At 39.5% G+C, this 16,851-nt stretch overlaps 2 protein-coding genes across 2 annotated transcripts; one reads left to right on the top strand and one right to left on the bottom strand.

Annotated features, from left to right (window-relative positions):
• The first annotated feature begins 3,452 nt into the window (after positions 1-3,452).
• LOC119128724 (neuronal acetylcholine receptor subunit non-alpha-2-like) lies at positions 3,453-12,136 on the top strand. The gene is made up of 6 exons (XM_037261441.1): positions 3,453-3,696; positions 5,427-5,578; positions 8,205-8,249; positions 8,568-8,677; positions 9,080-9,986; positions 10,660-12,136. Exons 1-6 carry the CDS (start codon positions 3,627-3,629, stop codon positions 10,831-10,833), a joined length of 1,458 nt encoding a protein of 485 aa, XP_037117336.1. The 5' UTR covers positions 3,453-3,626; the 3' UTR covers positions 10,834-12,136.
• On the bottom strand, positions 11,781-13,908 carry LOC119128737 (uncharacterized protein C3orf85-like). Its single transcript, XM_037261462.1, has 5 exons — positions 13,794-13,908; positions 13,640-13,675; positions 13,178-13,302; positions 12,929-13,014; positions 11,781-12,010 (listed from the first exon to the last, which is right to left on the bottom strand). The coding sequence occupies exons 2-5, from the start codon at positions 13,671-13,673 to the stop codon at positions 11,932-11,934; spliced, it is 324 nt and encodes a 107-aa protein (XP_037117357.1). The 5' UTR covers positions 13,674-13,675; positions 13,794-13,908; the 3' UTR covers positions 11,781-11,931.
• Between the last annotated feature and the right edge of the window lie 2,943 nt (positions 13,909-16,851).

Genomic DNA, 16,851 nt, shown 5'->3' on the forward strand with positions numbered 1-16,851 from the left:
AGGTGCATTATAGGCTGCCTACCCTAACCCTGCAGTACATTATGTCCGCTAAAAGCTGAAGACACAATGAGATATTGTCAGCCAAAAGTCGAGGTCCTCTTGATGCTGTCACTGCAGCTCGAAGCGCACGTGATGTGTTGCATATGTGACGTGACAGAAGGCGCCTCATTATCTGTCGCTCTTGTCCAGAGGCGCTGGGCGGTTGGTTATACAACATCTCTTTGACTCTAAATGGGAAAGAGAGACAAATTTCACTGTCAAGTTGCACTGAGATACACTACCCACACTCACACACATCCCAGCGTGCCCTGTAGTGTTGATTACACTGTAAATGACATCACATGTATGTTTGATACAATGGCGACATCAAACACACAGGTCAGTATGTGTACGTGTGTTCATGTATAAAATATACATATATATGGGGACAAGCATTGCAAATAATGGATGGATGGCTCTGTGTTTGTGTGTGTGTGTGTGTGTGTATATATATGTATATACAAATAAAAAGAGAGAGAGAGAGACAGAGTGACAGAGAGAGACATAGAGAGAGAGAGAAAATTATAACGTCTGTTGCCTTTTTTGCAGAACTGTTCTAAGTGTATCTTTTTCTGAAATGAGTTGATTTGAGTTCAGCGCTCGTATCTCAAACTTTTACTCGTAAATCAATGTAATGATTTGCTTCAACAACGACCTTGTATCTAAAAACAAATCAAGTTATGTCACTTGTATCTCTCAAGGCAGTACTTATTGCAATTCTTGGCCCCTGCTTCTTGGCCCTCTTGGCCCTGCACTTTTATGAACCTCGTTACCTATACTACACGCACGCAACCACATACCGTCAACAGACATTCATGCATGATGCACGAGTACAGATGAGACACAAGAAGCACAGTTGAGTCACATCTGATGACAACATGTTTGATGTGCCAGAGTTCATTCTGCCACCTGATTTGCAGCATGCACACATGCACACACATATACACACACACACTCATAACCCATGCACACACTTACAAACACATTTTGAAAACACTTTGCAAACGTCTTTTTTTGCATCCCACTTGAATCATTCCTAATAAATTAATACATGAAAACAAAATTGAATTGATATATGAGGTTCACTAGTATTGCATATTCATCCATTCGATTGTCTTTCAATTTAGTAATTGTGAGAAAAGCGGATTCATTAAATGAATTCAGTGATACATTCTTCACTCAGCGCTTGACAATAGTCAAGGTGCCACTCATTTAAATGAAAGCTTTAAAGTTTATCAACTAATCATTTAAAGTGCTGGTGGCAACCTCTGTTGACTAACAGATGAGCATGTGTGGGACCAGTGACTTTATACTTATACTTGTGTTCTTGTGCTGCTTTTATCACCAGTTTTTAAGGCTTACAATAACAAACATATTATAAGATAAAACCCACAGGCGCAGGCGAGACACAGCTGCTTCCTCTGCTTTAACAAATATTGTTGCACCCAGCCAAATTATGCACAATGAATTTATGCAACAACAGAGGACACAATTATCCAGTCCACAGCAATACACACATAACAAATGTAGTTCCTTTTGGTTTCTGGGGTCGTGCATGTAACAAAACCCACCGTAGTACAATCACACATGCTTCTCAAAACCCAGCTGTCCTGAGTCGTCATGGAAGGAACCGGCAGGTTTCCAGCCCACAAGAAATTTTGTTTCCAAATGATTAGAGGGGAGGCGGACGGGACGATCTGGGAGGCAGCAGCTGCTCGTCCCCCTGGCTCCAAGTGGAGCAGAAAATCAGGATAATTTCATTGTGATAACCAGCCTCCCATCACTGTAGCCCACGATGAGGACAGAAGGAGGAGATGAAGATCCAAAATAGCAAACATGTTCTTTGTGCTTGATGCGTTGTACTTTGTATGTTGTGCACCAAAATAGTTTGGGTCATTTCACCTGCAGGGGATGCAGATTCGTATCTTTTTATCGTATCTGATGCTGCTTTGTGATATAATTTAACAAAACAGCAGTTTGTCTTTTCAAAAACAATCGTGGCTTTTGAACTTTTGAAATCACTCGAAAGTTAAAGAGATGTTTAGTAGGAAAGAAAGATGCACTTTTTTCTTTAAATAAATGATTTGATCATTTAGCAGAAACTATAATAGTATATGTTTCTTTTGTCCTGAATTCTTCTACTCAGTCGCTCCCGTGTTTGTTCGGCCCATCAAATGGAAATGACATTGTTGTTCGGAATGAGAAGAACATTAGTATTTGAGTGCCCATGATCTACTGTCTATATGAGTGGGACCCAAGCACAGCAAGCAAAACTAATGCAAAACAACCCTTGGTTTTGAAATGATCTTATTTTTCTTAAGCTTTGTTTGTAAATCTTGCATTGGTCTCTTATCTTTTCCAGCCCCCATTGAGTCTGAACAGGATAAGCAACATAGAAAATGAAAATTTGTTATACGTAATTCATTAAGCCAACTTCTGAACCCTCGACTATTTATTTAACACTTCAGCTTGACGTTTTCACGCTCTTCCTACAAGATTCTCAGCACATGCAACACTATCAAAAGTGGTATCATCTGGGAGAACCCATGGCCATCAGTCACAAGTCACATGGGTGTCTTTGTAACAAAAATGCATAAAATTAGCGGATAGTATAATTTCTGGACAATTACTGCCTTGTGGTATAAACCATGTTGGATTATGAAGGCATCACAAGTTGTGTGAAAATAAATCAATCTCTCATTTTTCTAATCAGCCATTTCTAATGGGCAGTTTTATATAGTAAAGCTGTCATTTGGACCTAGTCAACATTTGGCTGCACAGTGCACATAGGTACTTGTTCTGGTGATGTTCCCATGAGTATTTTCACACTTCAATGGAACACCCACACCTATCCTGTGAAAGGAACTAATTGAATGACTCCAACTCATATATGTTTTTCCCCCTATGTAATGCATTTCAAATCTCTAGGTAGCTGCATTCTCACTTCTCCACCTGGGAATATCAGTATGATGCCTTATGCATGTTCAATGGATGCTCTTTGACAACATGCTTGAATCTTTTTCCTATTTTATTGCCCTCCAGTGGGTGTACATGGAAGTCCATCCTAAAATGAAGCATCAGTCTCTCGTAATTTCAGGAGCGTTGGAGTTTCCCTCATCTTTAACATGAGGTGTTACATGACATCTCAGTCAATTAAAATGTTAGGATATAAATTTCAAAACCGAAAGCTTTTGCACTTGAGCGTTTTATATCCTAAAATCCTAAATGTAAGTACAGCAGGACAATTTGGACACGCTCGAAAAATAGATGACTCATCTCAAAAAAGGGTGATTCCATAATAATAAAGGTTTATACGTGAACTATTACACCACGGTGTGTTGTATTCATGTTTGTTGTGAAAATAATCGAAAAAAATGCTCCACGTTTTTTTCCCTGTGACTCCACCCCTCGTCCTCTTCCTCCATCCCACCTCCTTCTTCACCCTTTGACGCTCCATCCCTGAGTCTGCGCGTGCACGCCGTATCGCTGAGAGGACCGGAGCTTGCACGCCTCGTCTTGATGGAAGCCTCGGCGTGTCCCCGGACTGTCAGACGTTAGCAAAAAGAATCTGCAGAAGCGCACAGGACATGATGAAGTTGGTGCTCCTCTTTGTCCTCTCGGCTGCATCTTGCCCGCTCGCCCTCGCCACCATCAGTGGTAAGAATGAACTGATGCGTATGCACGCATGCATGCAAAGTCGTTTGAGCATTCTTTCGTGGACTTGATATCCTTGATATCCAGCATATTAAATGCTGGTTCGGTACGCTCTTTGTCTTACCAGTCAGACAATTCAACGCAATATAACGATTAGGCTGAGCGCACTAGTAGAACGAATGTGTCTTACTCATAACGTTTTTATTATTTTTTTAATGTATTTATTATACCACTGGGGCTTTCCACCATTATGACATTTCTGCACAAATGTCAAATTTGGCATCGCAAATGTTACTAGTCACGCAAAACTACACAATCTGACATGTGCACACTACATACTACAGTTGGGTGCAGATGTGTGCACATCCAACATCCTATGCTTCACTAGTAGAATAGTACTTCAAATGAAGTGCTTAACTAGTATAATGTCAAATTTTATATTACTTTTACTTATACTGTTATCAGCTGTTTCATGCCAAAGAAAAATACACTCTTGCTTTGCCCCACACATGGTGTCATCTTGGTGTTGAAGTGAGTTGAGGCATTTGTTTTTGTTTGCAACTATCTGCAAATATAAACCTTTTTCGTGGTGCCTCAATTACTTGCATATTATGCAAGCAAATTCAGTTATTTGTCATAAAAATTATTATGACTTGTCAGTATCAGCAAATACAAACCTTTTTCGTGGTGCCCCAGTTACTTTCATATTATGCAAGCAATTTCAGTTATTTTTTCATATTTGTTCCAACAATTATGACTTGTCACTAGAACATGATGAATTTCATTTCTGCAAAAAACAAACTTTGGCCCCAAATTGTACTTCTAATTTGATATGCAAGAAATTGCAGACTACTCACTATCACTATTCCACCCACTCTCTTGAACATGTTAACTTAGATCTACAATAAAAAATTTTTCTCTCCCATACATTTGAAAGATTTCACATAAGAGAGAGAGAGTCAGCTTTATAATATTGTTATATTATTGTTATAATGTAATGTTTGTATGTTCAATAAACCAATAAACCAAGCCAATCACAATTGCTCCTGATTAGTTAGTAGGGATGAGGAAAGACACAAATCCCACGTGACGAGAAGTCTCACGAGATCGAGTCCACAAGAACGAGACTAGATTTTTGCAAAATTTCAAATATAACACTGCTACTACTACTACTGCTAATAATAAAATACCTAATGTAAATTTTCCATTTTTCAAAAGGTTCATTTACCAATATGTATCTCATTGTGGTCGGAACGGTATCCTGCACCTTTTGTAAAAATACTGAATATATATAGAATAGATTGAGGCAGTGCACTTTGATACACTGCAAAATTCAACCACAATAATATACATATTTGTTAGTAAATAAATACTTAAAGTGTCAGTAAGTATATGTATACTTTATGTACATTTGTTAGATTGTGCATGTGTACCTAATAAACTGGATTGTTTTTCAGGGTAATTTCATATCTAATTGCTGATGAGTTAAAGTAAATTTTGAGCTGTAGGACTCAAAAAGGAGACAAAAAGAGGCAAATGATACATTTCTGCGTGTTTGAATGACTGTACTATATTGGTTTATGTACTACATTATAGTGATGACAGCTCAACTTGGAAACAACATAATTATACCTTTGAATTCTGAAAGGACCAACATACAGCATCAAATGCAGTACCAGACCTAGGGTTGTTGGATGTTATGTTTCACTCTCACTGTCTTCTTTTCATTCGAGCATCAAATGAGTTTGTATCCTTGGCGGAGATGGAGGACACCCTGCTGAAGAATCTCTTCCAAGGTTACCAGCGTTGGGTGAGGCCCATTCAACACGCCAACGATACCATCAGAGTCCGCTTCGGACTCAAGATCTCCCAGCTGGTCGATGTGGTGAGAGCGAATACAACACTGCTTCTGCTTCATAACTTACACTTTACAATTGCTAACATAAATTTGCTTACCAATTACACTTCATTCGGTACATATGCACAATGCCATGAAATCCAAGAGCTGCTTTAAAAGGTTTGCCTTTTTTGTATTATATCATTTTAGTGGTGTAAAACTTCACTTCATCACATTGAGGGTTGTCATCTTTATAAAGTCTGAATTTTGCGACAGGGAGAGTACAGGGTAAGACTCCCTCACACACTAATGGACTGCAGTCATCTTTTTTACTGGATATTTATATTCTGTTTCAGCATTTGTAGATATTTATATTCTGGTTTATTGTTTATGCTGCGTCACTTATGTTGAACAGGGAATAGCCCTGCCATGATTGGTGACAATCCAGGCTGTAAATAGATGCATATACAGGATATGGTTCAACATAGTTCATTTTCAACAATATGGCACACGTTGGCCCCAAAGTAATAATTAAATATTAGCTCACTGGGCTCTGCCGCAGCCACAATATTGTAAAAGCAATAAAACATTCAACCTTAACTTCACAAATGAAGATGCGTATGGTGACACTTGAGTCGTGTGCTCTCAGTGTGAGCCAAAAGTGTAATTTCTGGTCTTTTTTTGTCACGCACTGTCTGTCCCAACACCCCTTGTTTCGGCTGCTCTCTTTTTGGGAGTTAGCACAACAAAAAGCCACAGGAAAGAAACTATGTTGTTGATATACGTCAGGCAACTGACGGGTAGCATACAGGTATCAAACAGACAGGTAGCAAACCAGACGTACCTGGGAGCAGGTGTGGCAATGAGCAGCAGGTGAGGGCAAGCAATGCTGATCACTGCATAACAGGACGGGAGGGGCAGGAGCAGAGAAAGAGAACTGTCCAAGGTTCTGATCAGTGCCAGGCATGACTGAGAACAATTGAAGGAAGGAAAATCACTGGTTGGATGGCAGGTGGCACATGACATCATTATTATCATTATTATCATTATTATCATTATTATTATTATTATTATAAATGAAGCTGAGTTTGTAACTATCTCAGTTCATGAATTCGTGAGCATAGATCCTCAACACTTACTTTGTATATCCACAAGCATTCCATTTCTGACTGGAGTGCTCGTTCAATATTTCAGAGCTACTGCTGATAGGATGAGATGCTTTGGTTTGTTCAAAGGGAGGAAGACGGAGGATGCTAATGGATGAACCACACTCCCCAGCGTGAAATATTCATCGCTACCATTTTAGCTTCCACCTGCCACATGAGCTGAATTCAGTCCCTTCCTGGGTGAGAGAAAAAACTGTTTCAGTCGCTACAGCCAGGTGGTCCTTTTGAATTTTCAACTAAAGAGGGGAGAGTGCTGCGACTGTTGTGCGCTGCCCCCCTGAGCCTGCCTATTTGTCTGCTGCAAAGCTCATTATTAGATCTTGCTTCACCTCTGCTCAGTGTGATGGCCACAGCATCCAACTAAGGGTGACAGCTGGGGTCAGGGCTCATAGGAAATACTCTCACCTGCAGACCTCTACATCTTTTAAGTAATCTATTTTCTTGACATCTTTTTCTAGTCTCGTCCCTCCATCTCATTGTAAAGAGGCCTATGATCAGTGTTCTTGTCCTCCTTCATTTAGGTCCTCAGGTTTTTATGTCCTTTTCAAATGTCTGGGGGAAAAAAGGAGATTCGTTAAAATGATATGCCAAGACATCACAACATTAGAGGCCTCAACATATGACTGTACATTTAATTTCAATTTCATCAGGTGCATCTGCACAATCTAATGAAAGCTAATTCCAAATTCTGTCCCTAAAAGGGAAATAATCTCCACCTCTCAATATGATGCAGTTTATTCTGCACCACTTACACTTACAAACACAACAATATGTCAGGAAATGAGTTGAGCCAGGGCGGCCAAATGCAGCTTAGACCAGGGTTTATTGAAGGGAAAGGGAGTTGGAAGGGAGTCAGGTGGGAAACCGAAGACACATACGGGACAAAGACTCACGGCCAGCCAACAGACAGGCCGACCGACAGAAGTCCACTTGGACAAGGATATAATTCTGACCGTGAGCCTCCAGACCAGAGGGAAACCAGACGACACCGGGCGCGGACATGCATGGAAGACAACAGTAGACACCAACAGCGAGAACCACACGGGCAGGGCTTAAATACATAAGGTAACAAGAGGAAGCAGGTGACAGACATTACGGTGATGAAGGGGTGTGGCTGAGGGAAGTTGCCGGCCGAGCGTGCTCTGGCACGGACGTGACACAATATAGTTGATGTTTGTTACAAATCTGTACATCTTCCTGACAGTGTTAATACAAACTGAACATAGCGTAATCTTTGCAATGGCAGATATTTTTACATCTTATCTGTATGCAAGTGTAACCAATGAGGTGAATGATTAGTATAATTGTCTAAATGACTATGACACACACCATGACTCCAAATGTTTGTCACTGTCATTCAGCTTATGGTGGATGAAACAAATACATCACACAAATACCATCAACTCAATTAACTGTTATAATTATATTAACCATTGGTTATTTTTGAGCATGTGATTATCTCTAATACATTTTTCATGTTACTCTTTTATTTGTGCTATTATGATTAGGATGAGAAGAACCAGCTGATGACGACTAACGTTTGGCTTTGGCAGGTAAGCAGCAGTCAACGTTTATATTACTGCACTGTTTATTTTTGTTGAAAAAGATGATAATATACACACATTTCACTGCATATGTGGAAAAAGTTTCATAGCTCAATCCTAATGAGGAAATTCGCTATTGAAAATGGATAGACTTATCTTCCATTACATATTCCATAAAAAGACACAACAATCAAAGTTTCTCTATGACAATAAAATTCTGCATAAAGCCACTGTGAGTAACTCCTGGTAATAACGACCTAACCTTCATTTTGATGCTTACAGTTAATGAATCAATTGGTGTGTGTGTGTTGTTTTTCTGTTGAGCAGCAGTGGCTTGATTACAAGCTGCGTTGGAATCCAGATAAATATGGAGGCATTACTTCCATTCGAGTTCCATCTGAAAACATTTGGCTCCCTGACATTGTCCTGTATGAAAAGTAAGAACCGACATTTTCATCATTTTTCCACAAAGGTTGCAAGAAGGCAAATAAAAAATGTGCTAAAAAAGAAGAAAAACCTAGGTCTTAATGCATTGATTTTAAAAGTGTACCACTAATTGCACTAGGAACCTCTCTAACAGTGAAGAGGTTTGAGAACCACTGCATGATTAGAGACGATCAATTAACATTGAAAAGGAAAACTAGAAAACCAACACTAACAATAAAAAGAAATTGGGACCATTATGGCCGTGCAGCCATGACATATTGTCCAAAAAACTTTTGGACTGTGTAACAGCAACATTGACTATCCTACATGACCATGTTTTATAGGAATTATATATTTATTTATTTAAACAATCCCCAAAAGAGAGACATTCTGCGACTCTGCTTTTTCCTTAGTGCTGACGGACGGTTTGAGGGCTCGCTGATGACCAAAGCCATTGTCAAGTACAACGGGGTCATCACTTGGACACCGCCTGCCAGTTACAAGTCGGCCTGCACCATGGACGTCACCTTTTTCCCTTTTGACCGCCAGAACTGCACCATGAAGTTCGGCTCTTGGACCTACGACGGCAACATGGTCGACCTCGTTTTGATTGACAACCACGTGGACCGGAAGGACTTTTTTGATAACGGCGAATGGGAGATCCTCAATGCCACGGGTGCAAAGGGAAACAGGAAGGATGGCCTGTATTCCTACCCCTTCCTCACCTACTCCTTCATCCTGAAGAGGTTGCCGTTATTCTACACTCTCTTCCTCATCATCCCTTGTCTGGGGTTGTCTTTCTTGACTGTGCTGGTCTTCTACCTTCCGTCCGACGAAGGGGAGAAGCTGTCGCTCTCTACCTCTGTCCTTGTGTCGCTCACTGTCTTCCTCCTCGTCATCGAGGAGATCATCCCTTCGTCTTCCAAAGTCATCCCGCTTATCGGCGAGTATTTGCTCTTTATCATGATCTTTGTGACGCTCTCCATCATAGTCACCGTGTTCGTCATCAACGTACACCACCGCTCGTCGGCCACCTACCACCCCATGTCGCCGTGGGTTCGCAACCTCTTTCTTCAAAAGCTGCCCAGGTTGCTGTGCATGCGAGGTCACATCGACCGGTACCACTACCCGGAGCTGGCTCCTGAAAGTCCCGAGGTGAAGCCACGATCTGGCGCTCGGAGAGCAGGCCAAAGGGCGAGCGGAGGACAGAGTGCTTCAGACGGAAAGGAAGACGAGGCCTGGGCCACCATGCTGGAGAAGGCCATCTACTCAGTGCGCTACATCAGCAGACATATTCGCAAGGAACACTTCATTCGAGAGGTAAGATGACCTCATAATGGTTGAAAGGGTTTGTGTTGAAAAGTGAACATGCCACTCTCCAGAACATAACTCATTTCTACTAATTACTCTCAACATAGGAACTCAAAATCTATCCATTTGGCCTTCATCAGGTTTCTAAAAATAGATTTTTTTTGTTTTTCTCTCTCAAGCTGCCTTACCAGAAGTCCTGTGGCAGTTGTTCACCGCTAGTCTAAAGCAGTGATTCTCAACCAGAGTTCCGTGGCACACCAATGTGTGCTGCGAGTGCTTTACTGCCAGTCAATTTAAAACTGTGGGGGGCACAGACTTTTGCTATGGGAGGCTGGGTTCAATTCTCACTAACTGCGAGAGAAGACTTTGATGAGTTTTATAGGTTTCTAGCTAAGTGTGCATTTACTGCAATGTACTGCGACCAGTGGAGTATAACAGCACAACCATACACCTGTAAAATGTTCAAGACTCATTTATGCAGAAGGTAATCAAAAGACATTGTGAGTCGTATCCAAGCAGTTGGTGCACAATCGCTTAATGTTTCCGCACAAAGGTAAATTGCGACTGGTCATTTTGAGTCCCCCTCCCTCATTACAGGTCTGTGTGAATGGGTGTCATTTTAAATACGCTATCAGTATGTGGAAAATTTTAATTGTTATACTCGCATCCCCTTTTCTTCCAGGTGGTTCAAGACTGGAAGTTTGTGGCCCAGGTACTAGACAGGATCTTCCTGTGGGCATTCCTGACTGTTTCCATACTTGGCACCATCTGCATCTTCACTCCAGCTCTGTACATGTTCTTCAAAATCCCACCACCAATTCCAAGTGAGAATCCAACTTCAAGCTCACAGCTGTAGCATAGATCACTTTATTTTTGAGCCAATAACTCAGTAATCATTTTATTACAGGGGATCTGTTATACTTGTGATAATTCTTACACTTATCACGCAAATCTCTTCCACATAGCTCTGTGTGTCTAAAACATCTGTTTCTTCAATATGTTGTTTTGACAGATTTGAATTGTTTTGTCATATATCAACTTACTCAAACCCCTTTGACAGTACTTTAAGAACATTGTAGTTTTCTTCTTCCAATATATGCAACACAAAGTAGCAAACCTAGGTCAAAATAAGTACTGTATAGACAAATGTTCACCTTGGCTTGAAATGTTAATTTGCACTCAGTGATCACAAGTATATTCTAGCTACCACTGACTATAGTAAAGTATTGAGGGTTGAGGGTTGACTAAGTGGTAGAAAAATGACTTAGTTGTATTCATTTATAGGTCTTCCAATACATTTTGTTTTAATCAATCCAGTAAAACCTCAACGTGATGCTGATGCGTGCATGAAATTGGAGCACATGCAAGAATGGCAATGCAAGGTTGTCAGTAGATGACAGTACCTCCTAGTGGCCGAAAATATGAAACAACTTTTGATTCTGATAGTCCTGAATATCCTAAATTGCCACTATTTCTATAGTTGATAATCATCATCATCATCATCATCGTAATAAAAAGAAGAAGAATGTGACTTGAAATGTATTGTTATTTTTGTTACTAATATTTGTTGCAACTGTAATACTCTTCAGTCATCCATTTCACAAAATTTACAGAATTCTACCTCTTCTACACAATAAGAACTGTTTGTATTTCAGTTTTTCTGTTTGAAATGCAATATCAAAGTGTGTCTCAGCCAACAAAGTTCTAAATGATGTTCTATCATCTCTGGCTCATATGATTTGTTTCTTGTGATATTGTTGGGTAGACAGTACGGTCAAATTATTACCATAAACAAAATGCGTTAAATTGCTACTTTTTAATCTTTTATTTGCATTGAAAACATAGGTACAGAGCAGTTTTACAGTATAAACATGGAACATTCCCTTGGCATTAGCCACATTATAATCATGTTTGTCTATCATGTCAACCCTCATATAATTTGTCCTCATCTTCTCTATTTGCGTCCTCCGGTCTGGCTGTCCAAGTGAGCTCTCGTATTGCGCAACATCTCCATGTACAGTCTGTGATTCTCACTGCAACATCAATGGAAACATGTTGTTTATGACATTACTATTATCATGACATTATTGATTATAAAATCAGCTCAGCCCCAGGTGATGTAAATAAATAAAATATCAATAAAAAACAAGTACAAATGATGCATTGAGTGGTATTTTTATGTTAAAAAACTGTGCTACACCATCCACTTAGTAGCTAGGAAAGCAAGCAGAAGAACTAACGTCAGTACTCCTTACCATACCATGTGCGTATCAACATTGCACATTTGTATAGTAGTTGCTTGTTGATAGGCAGAATGTGTGGGCTGTGTAATGTCCAAAAATGTCCAATTCACAAAATAACAATGCTAATTGCAGTTTGAATACAATGCTGCTGGCGTAAACTTGGCGCTCCTCAGCTGAAACTTGATCATGACAGTAGCGATTGTACACGGAAAGGAAATCGTCATGCCAGGCGTGATCGTGAGTGAAAACTTAGGAGAAGTTGCTTTTTTCTTGCCCGGACAACAAAAAAATACTCAATGTTGGTAAATGTCAGAAAACAATAGCAATCATTGTAAAAATTCAACATGCACATCTCCACTTATGCCTACTTTAACTTCAGAAAATATCAAAACATTGCCTTTGTATGTTGTATTTTATTGGCATTATAAGGCCTTCCTCTCTGTAGGCACTTAAGGAGGGAAACAGTCATGTCCATAAACTCCAAAATAGTGCAGAAATCATTCTGACAATGTCAGAGATTCATGTGGGCATGCGTAGACATGTGCATGTGAATTTTGGTGACGACTGACAAGAGCTTTCTGACAGTCTTGTTCGCACCTCCTCAGTCAGGATCCCAAGCTTGCGTTCCGTAAATGTCATCGCTCTCTTCCTAACTGTCATTATTCTGCCATGGTCTTGGGCTCTACATTAGAATACTTTGTCACTTACTCCGCCACAGACTGGTCAAACATCAGGTGACCCATATCCATGTAGAACTGGGCATCTGTTCGAAGGGCTGTCCAGTACTCGTTAGCCTGAGAGACACAACCGATGTCAAGGAAATTCATGCAAAATCAAAGATATTTTTTGACCATTGCACACTACTTGAAGCTCCACAAGTCACTTCAGCGTAGTTCCTTAGCAATGAGAAGTCACAAAGGGTGCCAAAGCAACACAAACTAGTGACAACCATGTCACCTGCTCCTGGATGGTGTAACCCCACTGGTTCTGAGAATTGTGGGGGTCCCAGTATCCCGACTGTCTTTTCAGCCGGATGAAGCGCTTTGCTTCCTCATCTCTCAGAAATGGGGCCGCCAGAACCCCTAAATACAAAATGATGACAGAAGATAGCTTGAACAGTGCAAAGGACTCTCGACAAAAAACGCTTTCTGGGCTGAAGAATGATGAATTAATGAAGTTGGGAAAAAAAATATAGTAAACAAACTACCCTTCAGTGTTTAAATATGCTAAAAGCATATTGTACAGCCAATCAGAGTAAATTTCTTCACCACATTTTTACATTACTAACCACAAGATCAGGCTCACCTGCACAATCCAATAGAAGAGTAATTTGTAATGAGTTATAATAAATACATATTAATATTTGAGTGACCTATGACTTGATGATGATATAATAATTATGTTAAATATTGTACTTACCAGTGAAAAGAGCAAAAAGCATTACAAACTTCATGTCTATAAAAAGAAAAAGAAAATAGTATTTTAGGTGCATCGTTTCAACACAAAACTATTTAAAGAGTAAAATAAAATACAGTACATTATTTATCCTGAGAAGAAAATGCTCCAAATTTACCTGCAGAGTGAGTGCTGATCTCAGCTTCAAACTGAGAACCTCACAAATGAATGTGGAAGAGAACAGGAGTTTCTTTCAGCAAGAAGCTGAGAGGAATGCGTTAAGTCAAACAAACAAGACTTAGAAGGTAACGGTCCAAAACACACACAATCACACACACACTGCTGCTTCACTTTGGGAACAAGTTAAGCTCTGAGAGTTATAATAAAGACAACGACTGTATTAAGCAGTCATCAATGTACAATACCAATTAAGAAAAAGCAAAGTCTTGCTTTGAAAGGAAAACAATATACAAAAAATACAGACTTACAAACAATTCTACATTTTAATGAGCTCACTTTCTTGAGGTTACGCTTAAAATTTATGAAACATGAATAATTCCGAGCAGGATTTGAGATTTAAGAGGAAGCCATGCAGCAAAAGCAGTACACACAGTGGTAGTTTTAAGAATATATCTCTGAGCTTTTTTTTTTCCATAAATGTGTAAGTCATGCCCCATTATCTTGTACCGTGTACTCTACCGTTTTCTAACAAAGCTGTTAAAACTTTGAAGCTATGGTCCCATTTCAATATTGTCAATGTTTCTTAATTTTTATTTAGGAACCCTGGCATTTATTGATGTGATCTGTAAATATATTGTCAATGTAAACTGCGTCGTTAAATAAAGATTTATTTAAAAAAATATATTCTCTACTTCTACTATCTCTTTGGAAGTGTGTGTGCATTTGTCTGTGTGTGTCAGTACAATAACGGTTCCTCCACTGGGTGGGGTTCTGACTACATTCATGAATGGCTCCAGCAGCCCTTTAACTAATGAACCACTTCTGTAGAGCTGCACTGCACCATAGTGAGATTAATACTTGGAGTACCTTATCCAGCTAATCATTGAGTTTAGGTCCGACCGCATGATATCAGATGGATGCACTTAAATACAACAAACTACAAGACACCCAAACATCATTAGCTGATCCACTTCTACTCATGGAAAAAAATGCAAATTTTTGTGAGAATTCCATTTGTGTCCAAACATTTCAATTCTCCACCACGATCTTTGCTGTGACCACAGATGAGAAAAGAAGCTAACAAAAGAGAGAACTATAAAAGAAAATTGCACACACACAAGGAGATGCAGAGCCAAGATAAAAGAGTGAAAAAGCAACGCCACAACATTTAAGTCCATTAGTGGAACACTGCTCATGTATTAAAGATAAGAGAATTAACATCTCCCTCCGCTCTTTGCACTATTTTCTACACTTACCTCTTTACTGTCTCTCTCCTGGCACACACCCACAGGAAGACTATTGTTCTATTGTAAAAGTAACACACCATTATGCAGGTTGACATTAACATGATGAACTAATGATCTTTCTGTTGTCTATCGACATGCATGTTTGAATTTTTAAAGACTTTATTGGTGCTGTTTATTGTCTTGCTGGCTCAACTGTTGGAGCTCAAACTGGGGAGCTTTTGGGATAGAGTTTATTCCATAATGCAGGCTTGTGTGTGCGTGTTCAACCCTCAGGGCACAAGATGGGGGGTGAATATATTTAGTGCAAGTAAACTGTTTTCACATTTGGGAAGGACAAATTTATATGGAGCATAATACTCTCTTAAATACAAATCCTGTTACTCACTAAGATGGAACTACCGTTGCATTGTATTCAATTCGTGAACAAAATTTATGTGCATTAAAAAATTATAGTGTGAATCCTGTGCATTGGTATGTGCAATGACAATGGAAGTTGGGAATCAAACTCTTTCATGGAGTAAACCAATCTGGCAATTTTTCAACAGCACAATTGAGATTAGATCAAGCACCAAGACCCGTTAGTTTGTCACTATGTAAGTTTGACCCAGTTTTTCGAGTCTGCTTCCTTCTAAACAGCAAATCAGATCATCAGCTCACTACTTACTCTCCAGCTCTAGTGTACAACATGCAGCTATTGCACACTATTGACTTTCGATTTCCGCCAATTACACATATTCAAACAATGATGTCATACATCCGTCACATTAATCACCTGTCACTTAAGCATTTGTTAGCATTAAAAAGATACAATCACAGTGAATTTTTATACATACTGTGATAAGGCAAGTGGGCAAACCGTTTTTATTTTCCAGCTGTTTTTTGTCTTTAAAAATACATTTCAATGTACACTCTCTTTGTACATCAATTTTACCTTCAGGAGAACACCTTAAAATTGACTTATATCACGTGATATATATTTGGTCTTGGAAAATGTAAAAAATTATCTTTTAGTCCAGTAATGAGCTCTGTGTCCTCTATGGCTGTCCGAGCACATTCAAGCATGGATTAAATTCTATAACAAATAAAATCTAAATACACGATAGACTTCCAAAAGAGTGTCTTGAGACATGAATGCAATGGCAGCACTACTTTTTGAATGAACTACAGTAAAACCGCGTCGAAGAGAGTGAGTCGATAGGAACATTTAAAGAGTTTTTCCACCTCATTGCTTCTTGGATTCTAGTTCTGCTGGGAATTGTCTCCAGAGCTCATCTGCTTCTGAGCCACACTGGCCTACAATAATGATAAAAACAACCAATATTTGGTAGAAATGTTGGAAGTGTGAACATGAGCAAATATTATGTGACAATTAACTGATATCAATGAGTACACCTGCAGAATGTAACACAGGCTAATTAAATAAAACTATCAACATTTTCATGGTACAGTATTAGCACTGGTAGAGTAGCAAGAGTGGGACAGGGGGGCTTTTGGGGTCACTGTCCTGAAATATGCTTGGACTCCCTAGGTGCCAGGCCAGATTGGATATTTTATTTCGCAACACGGAGGGACCAGGCTGGCCTACGAATAGCAAAAATCCTCGTAAAATTGACACCCACTCAAATTCACTGGGGATAATTTATTTATTTATTTTTTACAAGGCTCAGACATTCTTTGAAATGCTGATAAATATTTGTTATATGAAGAACGGGGGTAAGACGTGGAAAAAACATGCGGAGGTCATATGACCTGCAGTCACAAGGCCAAAGACTCTCAAAATTAAGCACATGGTAAACAAACAAACAAAAA

Source organism: Syngnathus acus, chromosome 10 (assembly GCF_901709675.1).
Source record: "Syngnathus acus chromosome 10, fSynAcu1.2, whole genome shotgun sequence".
NCBI lineage: Eukaryota > Metazoa > Chordata > Actinopteri > Syngnathiformes > Syngnathidae > Syngnathus > Syngnathus acus.

What these genes read in the sequence shown, in the direction of transcription:
- LOC119128724 (XM_037261441.1), top strand. Translation starts at nt 3,627, where the DNA reads ATGATGAAGTTGGTGCTCCTCTTTGTCCTCTCGGCTGCATCTTGCCCG. An exon ending in CTAACGTTTGGCTTTGGCAG is followed by an intron (nt 8,250 to 8,567) that starts GTAAGCAGCAGT and finishes TCTGTTGAGCAG; the next exon opens with CAGTGGCTTGATTACAAGCT. An exon ending in GACATTGTCCTGTATGAAAA is followed by an intron (nt 8,678 to 9,079) that starts GTAAGAACCGAC and finishes CTTTTTCCTTAG; the next exon opens with TGCTGACGGACGGTTTGAGG.
- LOC119128737 (XM_037261462.1), bottom strand. Translation starts at nt 13,673, where the DNA reads ATGAAGTTTGTAATGCTTTTTGCTCTTTTCACTG. An exon ending in GCTTTTTGCTCTTTTCACTG is followed by an intron (nt 13,303 to 13,639) that starts GTAAGTACAATA and finishes TTTTGTATTTAG; the next exon opens with GGGTTCTGGCGGCCCCATTT. An exon ending in GTTACACCATCCAGGAGCAG is followed by an intron (nt 13,015 to 13,177) that starts GTGACATGGTTG and finishes TGTGTCTCTCAG; the next exon opens with GCTAACGAGTACTGGACAGC.